An 18,088-nucleotide genomic window follows, 5' to 3' on the forward strand; every position below is an offset into this window, starting at 1 on the left:
CTGTCCCCGGGGTGCCCGCTCCTGTGGGGATGCTAGGTCAGCCCCCGTCCTTTCCGGGGACAGCACGTGTGCCCGGGGTGGTGACGGGGTGCAGGGTGGCAGCCCTGGCGCTGCTTTTCAGGAGCTGGAGGTCTGCACCGTCCGTTAAAAGCCTCCCAAACCCAGCATTGCCACCCTGCACACTCCCACCGCTAAAAAAAAGATTCTGGGGAAATCTCTGCTGCAGCAAAGCCCGGGCCTCCCTCCCGGCAGAAAACACTTTGTTCTTTCTCTCTTCCCAGCAACTTTTGGCATGTTTCAGGCGCGGGTTTGTACCTCCCCCCGATGCCTCCTGCCCAGACTAAACAACTCCGGCTTTGCCAGCCCTTCCCGGGCGCCCGAGGCAGGCGAAGCACCGGGGTCCTCCCCTTTCCTTTCCCCCCTCCCTGCACAGTTTTGGGGTGGTGCAAAGGGGCGGGGGGAGCCCCAGGTGGGGCCGGGCCGGGGGCGGAGGCGGGCGGGATGGGGCGGCCCGTTTCTTCCGGCCGCCGGGAGCCTCGGCCGGGCCGGGCGGGCGGACGAGTCGCGAACACGGAGGTAGGTTTTGGCGGCGGGGACGGGGGGGTCCCCGGGAAGGGGGTGCCGGGGGGAGCCGCTCCCCGCAGCCGCCGGGCATCGCCTTACCTGGGCGTTATCCTTGGTGTTATCCAAACCCAGGGCTTTTTCTCTTATTTAAGGCTACATGATGTGCTGCCTGCCGCGGTGAGGTGGGCTCCGGGGTGGTGGGACCGGTGGCACAGGCAGATGCTGGCAGAGCCGGGTGGGGACAGTGGCACTTGAGAAGTGGCGATGAGGAGCAACCAGCTGTCGGGGCGGGGGGACATTTGTCAGAAGGCGGCCTGCCCAGCACCACGGGGTTTGGGGCACAAAAGCTAAAAGTAAGGCTGAGCCAAGAAATTTTTCTGTTACTTGTCACCTGGAGGTGGATCTGCAGCCCCATGAGCCTCCTATAACCAAAAACGTCTGAGCTTCACCCCAGGGAGGGTCACAAGTGGGCTGGGGAGGCTGCCTGTACCGTGATTTAGAGGAGACTGGGATGCAGGGGTCCCGATGCTGTGAGGGATGACAGCGGTGCTTTTCTGAACGCAAAACTAGTCTTTTGGGCAGGAGTCGCAGCGATCCGGGGCCGATGGCAGCTGCGTGCGTGCAGACGGCGATGGCGGAGCGGGCTCCAGGCAGCAGCTTGCAAAATAGTTTCACTTTAACCCTCTTATCCGACATTCATATCAGTAGTTTTCCAAATCGCTCCCTTCAGGGGATGAAAGCATCTACGCGTGGCTTCTGGCTGGAAGGTTTGATGGTGGCGGGAATAAGATGAAGCTTTAGTTGGTTTTGTTTGCTGGGTGGCGGCTGCTAGTGTTTGTTTTTTAATGTTTGAGGAAGATCGCTGGAGCCCGCTGCGAGTTCCGCGAGACCGGCGGCAAAACTCTTTATTAATCATCATTTCCAAACCACTAACGTGCAATCCCAGCTAAGGAAACTGCTTACGCTCAGTATCAGGTTTCATCCAGTTTTCCTTTAAGTCTGCAGGTGCAAACGGGAAAATAGATGTCACTGGTGTGCGTAGCTGTGTCTGCTGTTTGTATCGGGGAGCTCGCAGGCTCTGAGGGTAGAGTTAGCCTCTCCTTGCTGGACCCATAGCTGTCACTGCCAGTGGGAAGTGGGTATAAAGCCAATAACAGAAGGAAAATGGTCAAGTTTAATATTGTGATTCCTGTTTTGTACCACTTAGCGTCAATTGCATGAAGTGAGGTCTCACCAAAAGTGAGGTCTCATCCACTTTAATGAAATGGGGGTGGATGCCAGTCAGACGCTTTCACGTCACCTCTGCAAGTCCTGAGTTGCTGCTGGACACCCAGCACGGGGGAGTTCACATAACCTACAAGTACTGGGGGCCAAACCCCACAGGTCATGGGCTGTAGGTCAGCTGTCCTCCAGCTCTGCCTCTGCTCTCAATGTGGATATAGGAAAAAGCACCTTAGAGCAGCCCTGCTCCCACCTGAGCCAGGCTGCTTGTCAGCTGAGAGGAGGCAGTTGAGCTTCGTTAGGCTAGAGAGGATTTCACATAGACATAAGAGCCTGTTGAGGGTTGAAACTAAAGGACTTGCAAAACCAGGTATTAAAACATCTCCAGCTCTTTCCCCTCTGCTACGGTGACCCTGCATAGCAGTTTCTAGCCCTTTGCCCCCCGTTTCCAGCGAACTGCAACTTTTCTGTGAAATCTACCTCCATCGCCGGCCGCTGTGGTTGCTCAGCAGAGCACAGGATGTGGGCAAGCCAGCATTGCCAAGGCAACCCCTCTGTTTTCATTTCCCCATGCTCAGGCTGGCAGCCTTTACCCCTCCAGCTCAGCCAGGCAAGCCGTGTCCGCCAATGGTTTGTGATGCCATCCCATGCTGGCCCTCTAAAGGAGCTTGTTTTCCACCCATGGCCACCCGTAACTCCAGAGGAGTGGCAGATGCTCCCCACCCTTGAAAAAAAACCAGCTCCTTTGGAGCAAACGTGCATTAAAGAATCTCATGTTGGACACCCAACTTCAATTAAAACTTACACAAGCCGTGCAGAGCTGTAATCCATCCTTGGCTACAGGATTTCCCAAACAAATTACCATGTCAGCTTTCCCCTGACATGTTGCCAGCACTGGCTACCCAAAAACAAAGAGCTCATTTAGCAGGGCGCTTAGCAGCCCTCCCTGAGATGCTGCCCTGTCTCCCAGCGCCTCCCTGGCCCTGTTTTTTGGTCTCATCTCTTGTCCCAAAAAAACAAGCCAACCTCCCAGCTGCAGCTCCACCTGCATTGGGCACATAGTTCAAACCCATGGTGGACCCCGGCGCAGCTCTCCCCGTTTGTCCCCTCCCTCAGGGGGGATGTTGCTGTCGCACCAAATTGGGCGACAGCCTGGCTTTTCCCTAAATGCAGCTAAATTTCAGGCTTTTCAGCTGTCAATGGGTGGCCTCGGGTAGCCCCTCTGCCCTTGGAGCTGCCGGCTTAAAGGCCACCAGTTTGTCTACTTTTCCCTCCCCTTTCTTTTTCATACTAAACTGAAGAAACCCTTTATTTAGCACACAGACATCCCTTCATCTACAAAACAAAAGGCGATGCACGCACCAAAAAGAAACGGCATTTGAAAACAAGCTGCTTGGCCCTGCTGAAAGGTGGCCCTGGAATTTCGGCGCTGCTTGCCCAGGGCAGTGGCAGGTACCGCTGCCTTCCCCTTGCGAGGGATGCTCGGCCGCATCCCTGCTGCTCTGGGCTTGCACATCCCCAGCTGGGCTCGGGGACAGACCCACCACTTCATGGCCAAACATCTCATCCATAAGCCACCCTTTGCCTGGTGGCCACAGCAGCACCAAGAAGGTCCCTCCGAGCTGGGTACTTCCCAGGAACAAGCCCCAAGGGCCTCTGCAGCACATTCAGCTCCAGTTTAAAGTTGAAACATTTCAAAGGGCTCTGATTTTTTTCGTTTTCTTTTTTTTTTTTTTTGTGCAAACAATTAATTACCAATTTAAAAGGAAGTTCCAGCCCTCCTTCCCTCCCCAGAAGTTTAGAGGCAATAAATATAAAGCAGCTCAGCGCAGGATTAAAATTGTACATCCTGTTTTGTCTGAAATTAAGGCAGTTGTTTTGAGGTTGTGTTTTGGTTTTTTTTACTTCTTTTTTGGAGTGAAGTGTATCGTAGGCGTCCAGTGTTCCTGCCTGGATAATGAGCTGTCAGGATATTTATGGATAAATGGCAAACCTGCTTCACGCAGATGATTCAGGCTGAGGAAGAGCCACTCTGTTTATTTGTGTTGCAGTTTAACCTTTATTACAGCTGTCCCAAAAAAATGCCTCGGCAAGGCTGAAGGTCAGGACAATGCGCAGTTTTAAGACGCGGCTCTCACTGCTTTCCCCCTTGCCCTTTGCATGTGATGCCTGTGGGCAGCAGATAGCAGAGACCAGCACAAAGGGGGCCTGGGCTTATCTCCTCTGGGAGCAAAACCAGGTCTGTAACACTCACCACTAGCTCTGGGCATGGGGTGGGAAGGGGACAGATGGCATTTCAGACTCTGTGGTAGCCCATGATTTCTCGGGTGGGGATGGCGGTTATACCACTGTCCTCTGCAGAGTAAGAGAATGAGGCAATGCAAGGAGCAGCAAAAAAGGTGCTTGGCAGCAGAAGTGGGGTGGAAAAGCTCTTTTGCCTCTTGCAGCATCATTCCTCCCCTTCTGGGTGCATGTCTGGCATCCCCACTATCCTCCTTGTCTACCTCCAAAAAACTCCCACCATATGTGTATATATACATATATATATGTGTGTGTGTGTACATATATATATTTAGTTCTCCTTCTAGCAAGCAGAAACTGGAAGATGCAGTAGACCGGACAAAAATCCAGCAATGAAATATTAGCTGCAAAAAGCCAAAATCACCTCCCAGAGTGCTGCGTTTCATTCGTTACATCTCAATTGAAAGTTTTTCAGAAAGGCACCCACAGAAATTCATATGTCCATTTTCATCACACTTCCCACGCACACGTTCATAAAAACCACAGCTAATTGTGGCCAGCTCAGCTACGCTCTCGTGCACATCAAAAGAACACATTTGTAGTGGTCAGTCTGTTTCTGTGACAGGCACGGAGGACAAACCTCTTCTTTTTTAATACCTGAGCACTTGTGAAGTCCCGGATTGAGAGCTCAGCATCTGCACTGAAGGATTGAGCCCCTGGGATCCTGGCAATTTGGTCTGAAAGCCAGTGGCCAGGCCAGCTGGTGAAACAAGCCCCCGCACAGGTTTGTAGGTCCCTGGATGGTGTTTCCAAAAGCAGGTTTTCCCTTGTAAGCCGCCTTTTCGGGGGCTCCCGCCTCAGTAGCAGCGCGAGGGCTATGGTTAGGGTTGGGTGGGACTCCGTTTCGTTTTTGGGTGAGGCTGGTAGCTTTGTTGTTTGTTAGGAGGTAGGATGTTAATTGCAAAGAGAGGCGGGAGGATGCACAGTGGTGCTGGCTGGGTGAACTGGAGCGTCCCAAACCACTCAGTACAAGAGAGGATCCCTTAGCAGGTGCTGCAACATCAATAAATGGAATTCAAAGCAAGGAACAGTAGCATTACAGACAAGGAGGCTTTAACCAAAACCAGCCTGGCTCCCCTTCCCACCCTCCCTCAAGGCCCCTGGGCTCTATGAGAGCTGCCAGCAGGAGAGCCAAGGAGTCGGTGGTCACAGGGGACAAGTGGAGCAACCCCTCTGGGACACCTTTGGCGGCCAGACTATACCTCTTAGGTTTTTGTTATGTGGAAGCATTTGTTTTCCTTTTACCATGCCTCAGTTTCCCCTCCTGTGCACATGGGGATTTCAGCTTTCCCTCAAGGGGCTGCGGGGATTGAATCCCAAAGGCTGGCAAAGACACTGATATAAAACGCTGAGCGAAGGTGAAATATGTTATTAGAGTCTGATATTGCTCCTGCTGACTCTTTGCCTGCACAACCCATAATTTGGTGACCCTCATGTTGAGCCAAAACTGCAAACTCACGGCATAAAGCCCCCTCCCCTGCTTAAAAGCCCTGGGAGCTTTGCCTGGCCCCAGGAGAGGCAGAAAGCCACGAGCAGAGGCAGCAGGTCCCTGCCCCTGCAGAAGGGCTTCCCTGGGAGTCTTGCCGCTCAGCAGCACCTCTCCCTCCCCGAGGGAGAGGAAAAGCTTACGTCAGGCTGCAGAAATGCTCCTCAGCCCTACCCAGCCCTTGGAGCAATTCCCAGGTGAGGCACAGCGGAGGCTCCTCCATCCCCAGCCAACCCTTGTCCTCCCCCCACTGTCACCTTTGCTGCCAGCCCTGGGTGCATGGAGGGGCCCATGGGTGCCTGACCACCCCCTGCGAGTCCCACTGATCCCAGTCCCCATCAAAAATCCAGCTGATTTAGCCGTGGCCCCCACCCCAGACCTGCCAGTGGTGTCCAGGGTGTCAGAGCAGCAGGACCAGAACTCAGCACAATGCCTGGGACAGACACACCAGTGCTCAGCCGCCTGTCCCAGACTATGGACCATGAGAAACGGTCTGTCCAAACCAGACACCCTGTCCCAGAGTGAACCAAGGGTAAGGAGAGACCTGTGGCACATTGGATCCCAGCTCCAATGGCAGCAGTACTGCTCACTGCAGTGGTCCCTTGCCTGGACCAAGCAAGTCCCTTCGTAGACAGGAAACCTCCTCCTGCAGACAGTGTTTCCCCTACTAAAAAATAAGCCCTACAAAGGGCTAATAAGAGCTCCATGCTGTGGCTGCCAAGCAAGGGTTGAGATGTATGTCTAGGGGCAGCAGGATTTGTGCTCAGCCAGATGCCAAGGCACGTAGGGATGCCCAAAGCTCTCCTTGCCCGTCCCCACCACTGAGAATGGACTCCAGGAGAGGCGGGGAGGCTGTGTTTCTCAGATAGGGACACCCAAAGGGATGTGGCTGGCAACACAACCCAGCCCCTGTGACCCCAAACCCCTCCAAGGCATCAGACTTCTTACCCTGCTGAGGCTTTGGCTGTGCTGGCAGCTCTGTGGAGAAAACTGCTGAGGGAGCAGGTACCTGATCCGTGTGGTTATTTGTCTCCGCAGGCACCATCCTGGGACACTTGTGGAGCCCACTATTGCTGACACGAGCTGAACGTATCCCAAGGGGCCTTCAAGTAGAGGGAGCAGCACAGACAGCCTGCCCAGGAACTGACATGGAGCAAAAGATCAGCTCTTTCTTTAATTCCATCTTGGAGCTTATCCGTACCAAGCATGAGGAAGGCGTCTTCAACACTGTCTGCTTGGTTGTGCTGATGGGTCTGCCTTTTGTTGTCCTCATTGCATTCATTTTCATCTGCTGCCACTGCTGCTTCTGCAGACGGAGGGGAGAACACAGCAAGAAAGGTGCCACCAGCAGCAATGGGCAGCTGCACGCCGAGAGGAACAAGAAGAAAAAGAAGAAGAAGAAGAAGGATGAAGAGGACCTGTGGATCTCTGCTCAGCCCAAGCTGCTCTTGCTGGACAAGAGACCCTCTTTGGCCATCTAGCAGCCAGGGGGGTGTTCAGGCTCTCCCCTCAGGGATACCACCAGTCCTTTCAGCTGTGCACCATGAGGAGATGCCAGAGCTGCTGCCACTTTATGGTGACTTTCCAAAGAGGGTGAGCCCAGTGAGTAACCAGCGTGTTGAAGGGTCAGCAGAGAGCAAAGCAGTTGGGCATAGGTTTATGCAAGACCCTTCTCTCCCACCATGAGAGCGTCTCCAAGGGCAGAAACCCCTGCAAAGGACAGGTGTGCCTTGCTGAGCACACACGGGTGACCTGCCACCGTGCTATACATACCTCCTGCCACGAGCACAATGCACACCCAGTGGGCTGGCACTTAGCAAACTGGGTGCAAAGTGCTCTCCCTCTGCACTGGTGTGCGAGCACATGCACTGTGGCACAGACAAGGGTGCACAAGGACCACGTGCACTTGAACACACAGCCGCCTGCACGCTCCCCCTGCATAAACACAGACGGCTGCATGCAAAGCAAGCACGGGCATGCCTCATTTGCTTGCCCTGCTGCTGAGGTGGCACAACTTGGCTGTTTAGGCTCCGTCCAAACCCAGCATGTGTTGGAGATGCAAAAAAAGCCAAGAGCAGAATTGTCCCACAGCTCAAAGATGTGCCAGCTCCCCGGCCACCAAACCAAAGGCAACTGAGAGCATCTGAAGACAGATGCCCTCAGCCCAACCTTAGAGACCTCAAGATGCATTGCCACCCAGGCTAGATGCAGGGAGGAGAGAGGAGGCTGCAAGACTGGCCCTTTTGCACCAGCACTTCAAAAAAAAAATCTTGAAAGACTGTTTTATACAGACTTGCCTTTAGAGAGCCCACCACGCTACTGCAAGAGTGGAAACACAAGCTGAAGCTGTGTAAAGGCTTAGCGCTACGGGCAATAGAGTTATTTATTGAATGACTACTAAAGAAGAACAGGACCAAAAGCCCCTCTGTGGTGGGGCTCGGCACACCGAAGCGATATTGAAGCAGCAGACACGCTTTCCCAGACACTCAGCTGTCCCCTCTCCCTGCAGCCCTTGTGCACATACAGACCCACCAGCACGCACCACTGCCAGCTGATGCCAATGCAGGGGCTTCTAAACAGCTGTCAAGCTGACTGGCTCCGGGATTTGGGATGTGCTGTAGGAGCAGAGAGGAGTGAAGTTCATGCCCACAGTCATCCCTTAGCCAGGGATGCCTCATCCAGCTGGACCCTGCATCCCTCTCCATGCCCATCTCCCTTGGATGTGCGACGGCTTAGCCAAGCACAGCAGCTAAAAGGACCACACACAGCTCTCACCCCTGCTTTGGTTTTGACCCTCTGCTCCCCCTGCCTACCTTCTGAGGAGCTGGGGATGTCTTCTGCCCCCGACTCTCCACCCTGCCAAGCTCTGTTTCTCCCAGCCTGTTCTGCCAGTGAGAGATGTACACACGTGATCCAAAGCCCCATCACATCTGGGTTTTGCCCTGTGTCTGTACTCTGGATGTTCTCCTCCCATTTTCTTCCAGTTCTTAAGCTGTTAGAGCAGACAGATCTGCCAGCCATAGCCAGATGTCTGGGGGACAAGCAGCCAAACCCACATGGGCAAGACGGGATGGAGCTGCCGGACACCACCGCTTCCAACCCAGGCGAGGGCGATGCCGCCTTCCCCCAGCTCCCGGGGTGTGCACCAGCAGGGCGGCAAAGCCACCAGTTAGAAGCAGCTGCTTGTGCCACCCTGTCCCAGCGCAGCCTGTTTTGTCCGACACAGACAGGGCGGTGATGTTAACATCACGTCAGGGGGTTTGGCTGCGTGCGGCTGTGCTGGTAACAGCCAGGAGGCCCGGGCTCCTCCTCGCACAGCCCTTTAAATTGACCCCATATGTGCCTTATTTTCCAGCTTGCTTTGTTACCACTGAAATAAGTGACTCCCTTCTCCTCCAAAACAGGAAGCAACATATAATGCTATTAAAAAATCAGAATTTGCTACACCTAATCCTAGAGAGAATGCAGGAATAGCTCTGGTCTCTGTCCCAAACTGCCAGTCCAGCCAGGACACCGGAGAACCAACACTGCACTTGTATTATTCCTTCTTCCTTCCCTCCTTTCCCCCATCTAGGTACTTTTCCCAGCCCTCCTGCCTCTGCGCTCACCAGGTGGGCAATGCAGGTGTCAGAAAGCTGCCCACGCAGGTGCTCCTGCTGCAATCCAGAGGCAGCAGCAGCCCCGCAGGAAGGGCGGTGCTGCCTGGAGGGATATTAAACAAAAAAAAAGAGCAAAGGGAAACGCGATGTGAGGCCAGAAGCGTATCCGAACAAGCAGGGGCACGGAGGCAGCCAGCGCCAGCAGAGTACAGCCTACCTGGTGTGGAGCTGCTGGGCTTTGCATGGCTCCTTGCAAGAAGGTCCTTCTCCACAAGAGTTGGCAAGTAACATTTCTGGCAGGGGCAACTGATTCCTGCAAGAATCAGAGAACCATCAAGAAAATGTCCTGCGTTGCATCACACGCAATATCTCTGATCCAGGCTTTGGGGAGTTCAGAGCCAGGCCTGAATTTCAGGAGCTCCCTAAAGCCATCATTTAAACCAACACTGGGCTGGCCAGGGAGGGACTGGGTTACAACCTTGCCCTCATCCATCCATCCATCCATCCACCTGCATATGGTCCAAGGCTCTGCACCCCAAAAAAGCACAGGGGTTTAGCCAAACCACACACGGAACCAGCTGCTTCTTGTGACAAAGAGCAGCGTCAGCCTGAGGTGCACCAGGAGCTGTCACCCATTGGCTGGGCAGCAGGGAGCCCACAGCAGCAGAAGCATGGTACAGAACCACCGCTGCATGGGTCCCCACTTCCCAGACACCCTGCACTGCCTCCCACAACTGCATTGCAGTATCAACCTTTTATTTTCCTAAACAGCCCCTGCTGTGGGGAAAAAACAAAACAAAACAACACCACTTTTTTGCAGTGTTTCTTTTTTAAAACAAAAATAAATGACTCTCAAACTGCAAACAAATGCCCTGTCTCTAGCTTTCAGTCATGTGTTTATTTTCATGGGAAAAATCTTTCTGGTATCTGCGTCCTGGCCCTAGATAAGACATGGGGAGAGCTCAGCAGGCAGAGGCCATTGGGTCTCTGCCTGCAGCCAGCTGTGCAGCTCGGAGATGTTTTTTTAAAGAAACAGCTTAGCTTAATCAAGTTTAATGGCCTTGCCTCATTAACAAACACAGTCAAGCTCCTCTCCCCAATTGCAAAAAGTAGTGAGAAGCAGAAAAGCAGTGTTTGTGCACTGCGGGAGGTGGGCTGCTGAGGGATTTTTCCTTGCAGAGAGTCAGCAGCGCAGACTAATAAACCCCAGTTGGTTTTGATCAGACAAGTATTTCACGGTGTCTGCAGCTTCTCGCAGCCGTCTGCGTTGGGCACGACCCGGGACCAGGCGGACACGCCTCTGCCAAGCAGAGCAAATGCTGCACCAAATCCTGCACCACTGAGCTTTCCCTCTGAGAACAAAAATAAATCTGTATCTCACCTGGATGATGCACCTGGCTGCACCTTGTCTGCAGTGCCGAGGCTCTGGAGGAGACGGGTGGGAGGAGGGCACAAGACTGCAGCACTGAGTGGCTAGAAATGGCAGAGACACGATTTTTGGGGGGAAGAAATGAGCAGGGCATACCTTGCTTGTCTCCAGACGGCAGCCCTGCACACCACGTTCAGGTCCAGGCGTTCCTGAGCCCTAGTTTAGAAACAGGCAGGGGTTGAGGTGAAGCCGAGCATCCTGGAGCTGTCGAGGGATTGAGGGAATGCAAAAGTTGCCCCCTCAGGTCCCTGAAACCGCACTAGAAGGGGAGAATGGGATATTCAAGGATTATTCCTCTATTTTTTCAGCCAACAAAGCCTAGAGCAGTGACCAGAAATAACACTGCTGCTTTCCAAGCAAGTGCCCACTTTCAGTAAGACACTTCTCTCCTTATTACACCATCCAGATTCAAATTCTGCGCCTGCACATGTTGCAAACTTCACCAGCTAAAAAGTTAAGTGATCTTGGCACAAGGCAGAGGTTTTGAGAATCTGTTTTAGCCCTTACAAGGCTGGGTATTGCAGCAAAACAAGGGTAGTAAATGAACATGAAATTTTTACGGGACTACCCCAACGAGCCTGAGCCTTGAAACCAGAACAGCCAGTTCCTGAAGGCAAACAAACTGCATTATCTGTGCTGTCCCAGCTTCTAAAGCTGTAGCACAGGCTCTGGTTAACCCCAAAAAAGGTCTTTCCACAGAAGACAGGGGGATCCAGGGAAGTTTCTCCCGCACTAGCACGAAGAGATGATGCCATCCTGTGGCTGTTAGGAAATAGTGACTTCTCACAATTGTTTTCCAGCAGCTGCCACTTTTACTGCCCTTCTCGGTGAAAGAGAGGCCTGTAATCAGGAAGAACAAGTCAGAAACTACAAATCAAGTGTCTCATTTGCGTTTATCTCTGAAATACAAAGCTCATACCACTTAAGAGAATATTATTTGCTCTCAAGCAAGATTCAGCTTTAGAAAAGGGCTGTGTTTTGCCTCTGCATAGGAAAGCGCTGCTGGCAACAATCACCTCTGCTGCTTTTTGGAGCATATGCTTACTTTTAGAGGGGCTGTGTGTGGGGCTAGTCTTAGGGTCCCCCCTAGCCACCTTCCTCATGTCTACACTGTGCCCTTTAACTGAACAACACGGCGAAACCTGCCCTCGCCTACAGACAATCAGGCAACGGGAAGAAACCACTTCACCAAAGAACCCTCATCATTTTCCTGTGCCCCTCTCTCATGCTCTTAGCCCAGAGCCTGCAAAACACTTCAAGTGCAATTTTCCTTTCCTCTTCTCCCTCCGTTAGTCTCCTCCTTCCCCCATACCAGGGCCCGGATATCCAAACGTCTCTGCCTGCCCACCCACACAAGAGGCACAGCCCTGCAAGTACTGTGAAGAATTTAGTACTCACCTTGGAGAGGCAGCTCTCCAGCTCACTCTCCTCAGCCAGGTCCTAGCGGCCATGGATCAGTTCATTCTTTTGCAGTATTAAGCCACAAAGAGATTATATAGTCCCCATCCCCATTTTGGAGCAGACTTCAGAGACCTAATTTTCACAGCCCTGGTCTTTCCACATTGCTCCAGCAATGCTAAGGGCCTGTGTACTGCTCCATCTCCATGAAGAAGGCTTATATGGGAAGAAAAATCATTCTGGCACCCAAAGCAGAGATGACAGAAATATTTCAAGACTTCCTTTATTTACAAACTTTATTGCTTCCCCAAAGTCTAGGAAGGATTCTTTAAAATATATTACTCAGCTTAGCACTGGGATAGAAAGGGCCATTAAGACATAGGACAATCATGTTCCAGTCTGCTCAGACAAGGAAGCCTTTGAGCAAGCGTCATTTGGTGAGCTCATACTTCTTCTCTGGTTGTAGCTGGTGGTCCAGAATTCCACGAAAAGAAAACAGAACTCACCTTTGTGTTCATGAGGAAGAAAAAGCAGCCAAATGTGACACCATGCACTAGGGCCTGTGAGAGAGCATGCAGGATCAGTTTAACTCCAAAATGCTTGCTTTAGAGGCAGATGACAAGCATTATCATTCAGCATCACTAGCTACCATGCTGCTAATGAAAAAGCAGAAGGCGGCAGATGAGACAGTTGCACAGGGAATTTTGTTTGTGGTCTATAAGTGGCCTCTTAGGCAGGTATGAATAGGAGTGAGAGATGACCCATCCTGAGGGCTTGTACACCCTTCAGGCAGAACACCAGCCCTGTCAGGGGAACCGCAACAGCACACGATGGGTCTAGACAATAATTTCTAAAGTGGTGCTATTAGAGCGCAAGTCCAAAGGCTGGATCACCCCGCTGAAGATCTAAACCTTATGGCAAGAGGATATTAAAGGATAACTGGAATACCATGGACACAATGGCAATGGTAAGAATTTACTGGTGGCAGAAGCCAGCACCAGGATGGTGTTGAGCTACTGCTGTTGAACAAATTCCCATTCTGAACAAAAGCCACTTTTTCTTTGCACTTCACAGCTGGGGAGCCCCAGAAGTTGCTCCCCCATCAGTACAGGTTATCTCATGGAAATGCTTCCCAGTCTGCCTTTTCAGCTGGTGTTTCACTCAGTTACAGACCCCTCTCTTCCTGGTGAAAAAGCAACTCTTTCTCCCATCGTCAGCAGAAGACAGGCTTGTGAACACACTGTTGTCAGTCCTCCCCGGAGGCAGAGGAAAGTTCTGGCCTTCAGGGAAGAGTAATCCAACCCTGAACTACACCTGAGTTTATAGCAAACTGTAACTGAATAATTAATCTCAATTCACTGCTCTTCCACAGAGCTCCCTGGGGCACTATGGCCATGTCATTTAACTTGCCTGTTCATTCAGTTCTTCTCCATGTAAGCCAGGCAACAAGGCATCCTGGACCTTGAAGAGTGCTATGAGAATAACCACAACAACAATTATAATGGATCAGTGAAACATTACAGTTGTGAAAAGGCCGTGGAGGAAGACAAAGCCAAGGTATGTCTGCCTTGAATAACCAAGAAGAGTGGAGCAACGTGCCTTCTCTCGGGAAATGCTGCTCTCCTTGTGCCTAGGGTTACCATTTAAAACAGATACAAAGGTAAAGAAGAAATCAAAACACCGAATAAGAGAGCAAAAACAGGGGCAGTAACACCAAAGTTCATACAGCACATTGTTTAAAACATTGGTTATTCATTATAACTTAAGACCATTGTCCTGGTCATGTTAAAAACAAGTTTCTCTTTCAGTGAATTTTGCCTGTCAGCTAAAGCCTTCATATTAACTACATTTTCATGGAGAACCAGACACATGTTTTGGTAAACCTAGCAATGGAATGCAAACTTATTGATAAGCATGGATGGACATCTCGTGAGAGGGGCAAGAAACCAGTGACCAAGAAACTGACCAACTGTGTATAACATTCCATTCATGTGAATACTTCATATAAAAGTGGGAGATCACGAGGATCTCATCCCTTTTGCCTTTGCTTTTTCCCTTATGTCGACATTAGGAGAGGACCTTGCTAGTCGTCCCTGTGAACTGAGGCCTAGTGACAGACTGAATCCAGCTCCGGTTGGCTGCAGAGTCCAGTCCAGGACTTTGGTTGCCGGCTCTGCAGTTGCTGAGACTTTCAAGATTGGGTTTGTATATTTTGTATTATTTTCTCTATTCTTATTAGTAGCATTAGTAAAACATTGTTAATTTGTCCAACTCTCTTCTCTCTGTCCTTCTTTCCCTCCCGATCGCCTGCCCTGAGTGGGAAGGGGGGAGAGGGAGGGGAAAAAGGGGGAAGTGGGGGGGGAGAGGGGGTTAACAATACATCTGCCAGGGTTTTATTGTCACCCCGCAATCTTAACCCTTGACAACCATCTTCCACCAGGCTCCGAGCTAAGCATTGGTTCATCATCTAATGAACTCATGCTTCATTTGGGAGACCACTAAACAATTGCTTTAAATAAAATGACACAAATCTCGGGGTAGCTCATTACATGTATATCTCCCGTTGGACAGCAGAGGGAGCTAAAAGGTACCAAATCCATCACGAGAAGCAAGGGGTGGAATGCACAGCTTTCGGGAGGGTCCTGCAGCCGCACAGCACCCATCTGGAAGGCCAGCAAGCAGTTTCCCTGGGTGCAGGGACCGGTGCAGAACAGCTCCCTGCCAAAACCAAAATGCTAGGGAATAATCAGCCTTCACCTTGAGCAAGAAAATGTTTTGCTTTGTTTTTTTCCACCCCCTCAGAAATTGTATTACTTTAGCAGTGGTGTCATTATTTTTGGAAATATAACACACACACACATACAAAAGTGCATGGCTTTTTGGGTACATCTCTCAAAAATATCCATACTAATGCTAAACGCATTCCCTCTCCCAGCAGTTTCACTTCACGTGAAATTTCCAGGTGCCTCTGATAGAGGGAACTAACACACACTTTAAGGATGCCTAGTTTAGAGCTTTGTGTAAACAATTTTAAGAAGAGACAGAACCCCATCAAATGCCAAGATAAGAAGTTTTACAGCACGTAGCTGTACACTTGAGGAGACGAGATAATGAAGATTTACAGCAAAATGGGAGGAACCAGTCCGGTTTCAATAGACTTGTCAATTCGACACCATGAGCAGCTATAGCCGCCCCACCCCCGGCCCAGGCGCATGCGCGGCGGCGCCGCTGCGCACCGGCAAGATGGCGGCGTCCGCGCTGGGCTGGGCGCTGCGGGCCGCTCGGCAGGTCAGCCCGGCGCCCGGCGCCCTCCGTGTCCCCTTCCCCTTCGGGGCCGCCCCAGGCGCTGGGGAGCGGGCAGGACTCGGCGGGGGGCAAACGTGGGGCCCGTCAGGCCGGTGGCGGCCGGCTCGGAGCCGCCTCTGCTTTGCTTGAGCCCCTGGGTTCGGTGGTGGCGGGAAGGACGCGGGTGTGGGGGTGACTTTGAGGTGACTTCGGGTTTATTTGCGTCTCTCAGCTCCTTGTTGGCTTCTGCGAACTAAACATCTTGGGCAGGAGGTGCACTGCAAGGAAGCAATTAGAAAAAGTCTGATAAAGACACGCTTATAGGAATAATTCATACTTGAACTGGGCAAACCATATGTGCAGCAGGCGGGTATCATAAAGTTAATTTTTGTGCCTAGGTTCTCCCCTCAGTGTGCATGACGCAATCGCGGAGCTACTATGTGGACTGGCGGATGCTGCGGGATGTGAAGAGGAGGAAGCTGGCATATGAGTACGCGGACGAGCGGCTGCGCATCAACGCCATCCGCAAGAACACCCTCCTGCCCAAGGAGCTGCAGGTACCGCGACCACCGGCCCACACGGGGACCCGCTGCTGTGACATTGTCACTTCAGTGACCCCAGTGGCCCTGCTGCGTCACCAGCACTTGCGTTTCCCCTAACTTGGAGCACAAGAGTCATGTTTTCCCTTCACATCTGTCACTGACACATTTTCCTATTATTCCTACAATACAGGATATCATGTGGTTATTTTTATAGTTGCCTAAAACAACCTTAGGGTTTTTTTTTTCCTTATTTAAAAACCTGGAAGCCTGATCCAGCCAAACAACCACTCTCTTCAATTAGAAATACATAATTTTTACTCCTTCCCTGAGTTACAAGCATGTAAAAGCTGCATCAGATCGGGGTGTTAGATGTGTTCTTAAAAACACACATATTCACTACCCTGCTTTCAGCCTTACTAAGAATTAAACATTTGCAAGTATCAGAAATACTCCTGCACATATTCGATCTGGCCATACCTCGTTGTGGGGACATTCTTTCACCTGTAAACATTCTGGGAGAGAAAGCATATGGATCTGCTCTTACATATTGGCTTTACCATTCCCTTGGGAAGTCTGGTCTGTGTTGGATGTCCTTAGAGGGGAAAAGAAAAATAATAGAATTGCAACTGTCTTTGCTTTTGGTATTCCTCGGCTGCTTTTGCCACCTTTCGAAGTCATGAAGTCACAGCAGCAGTTAGATGGAAAAAAAGGGCTGCAGGAAAGTAACTTATTCCTCCCTGACAAAAACATTATTTGGGCTCCAAAATTAAAGTCTTAAAAATTAAGCTAAAAGTCTTCTCTGAAAGTAAAGGCTGCTTTCCGATTAAAATCCCAGGAATTACATAGGCCCAAAATATACTGCGAGTGTTTAGCTGTACTAGATACAAGTGTATGTATAGAGCTATATATGCAAAAAAGATGCACAACTGGACAAAACCAATAACTGAAGTATGTTCTGAAGACAACTCCCACTGACCTTGGTGTTGCTGAAGCTGGGTTGCATTGCTGCTGTCTTCCTTTGAAGGCAAACATCCCTTCAGAAACAGCCTGATGCTGCTCTCTTTTCAGCACTCTTGCACCATAGTGGGCATTTTTTGCAGTCCGGCCTCAGACCTTCCTTTTACTTCCAATTGTGACTTACAACCATGACTGAACACAGGATTTTTTGAGCCCTTCTGTCCTTCAGAAAATAATATTAAGAATTCTGCAGTTAGGGACACTTATCTAGCCTCAAGTGACTTCCTGTAGGCTGCATGTCCTTGCTGAGCTCAACTGGCAGGCAGTTAATGAAGAACATGCTCATCTTGAAAGGATGAACCCACCCTACAAAAAGGAGAAAGCAAAGCAGTTCCTGACAAATGATAGTTACTGGCTTGAGGTTGCTCAGTCTGTGTAATAAGGTTAATTTCGGGGTCTCCATGGGGATGACTTTACATTCATTGTTAGGATCTTCAGGAAAAAAGGGTCAAGTGAAGAAGACAAGCACAAGTTCCCTATCAAATAGCAAAGCATGATCATGAAGTGGCAGAGAAGCTTGGGGTGGTACCTACTCCACATCCAGAGTTTGAGGTCTGGCAATAAGCCCCCTCAAAATCCTGGGGAACACAAACTCCATGCTCTGGTCTTCTGTTTTAGGAAGTGGCTGATAAAGAGATTGCTGCCTTGCCCCGGGACAGCTGCCCTGTGAGGATCCGAAATCGCTGTGTCCTGACGTCACGCCCTCGGGGGGTGAAGCGGCGATGGAGGCTCAGCAGAATTGTGTTCCGGCATTTCGCTGACCACGGTCAGATGTCTGGGATACAGAGGGCTATGTGGTAGATCACTGCACAGATGTACACTTAGGCAGAAAACACAAAACGGGCTCAGTTTGTGTGTTTGAGTGATTAAAGACTGTCTTAAGAGTCCAGCAAACTAATAAGGGAAGGACGAGAAGCCACGCTGATTAAATTCACTTAACTAGACTGTGATTGCTATCACCTGACAAGAAGCAGCAAAACTGCACTAAGCTGGTCTGTATGAGAAGCAGTTTTATTTTGAAGGAAAAAAAACCCACTACCCAGTTGTTCCAGAATTAAGCTGAGGTTTGTGATGTGGGCAACATTGGAAATAAAGACATACAGCAGAAGGCTTGTTTAAGCATTTTTTTTGCCACCGTACGGTAAGTTCACCACGGTAATTTGGGTAAAAGCACAAATGAAATTGTACAACAGGGTAAAGTAGTATTCTGCCATGAACAAGGATCAACACAAACGGAAAATAAAAC

At 50.8% G+C, this 18,088-nt stretch overlaps 2 protein-coding genes across 2 annotated transcripts; both read left to right on the forward strand.

The window, feature by feature from the left end:
* Positions 1 to 550: 550 nt before the first annotated feature.
* On the forward strand, positions 551 to 7,338 carry KIAA0040. The gene is made up of 2 exons (XM_080349234.1): positions 551 to 576; positions 6,611 to 7,338. The coding sequence occupies exon 2, from the start codon at positions 6,721 to 6,723 to the stop codon at positions 7,051 to 7,053; it is 333 nt and encodes a 110-aa protein (XP_080205360.1). The 5' UTR covers positions 551 to 576; positions 6,611 to 6,720; the 3' UTR covers positions 7,054 to 7,338.
* A 7,860-nt stretch (positions 7,339 to 15,198) lies between these two features.
* On the forward strand, positions 15,199 to 17,950 carry MRPS14 (mitochondrial ribosomal protein S14). Its single transcript, XM_080348582.1, has 3 exons — positions 15,199 to 15,286; positions 15,682 to 15,840; positions 17,461 to 17,950. Exons 1-3 carry the CDS (start codon positions 15,242 to 15,244, stop codon positions 17,641 to 17,643), a joined length of 387 nt encoding a protein of 128 aa, XP_080204708.1. The 5' UTR covers positions 15,199 to 15,241; the 3' UTR covers positions 17,644 to 17,950.
* The last annotated feature ends 138 nt before the right edge of the window (positions 17,951 to 18,088 follow it).

This window comes from Nesoenas mayeri, assembly GCF_963082525.1.
Source record: "Nesoenas mayeri genome assembly, chromosome: 8".
NCBI lineage: Eukaryota > Metazoa > Chordata > Aves > Columbiformes > Columbidae > Nesoenas > Nesoenas mayeri.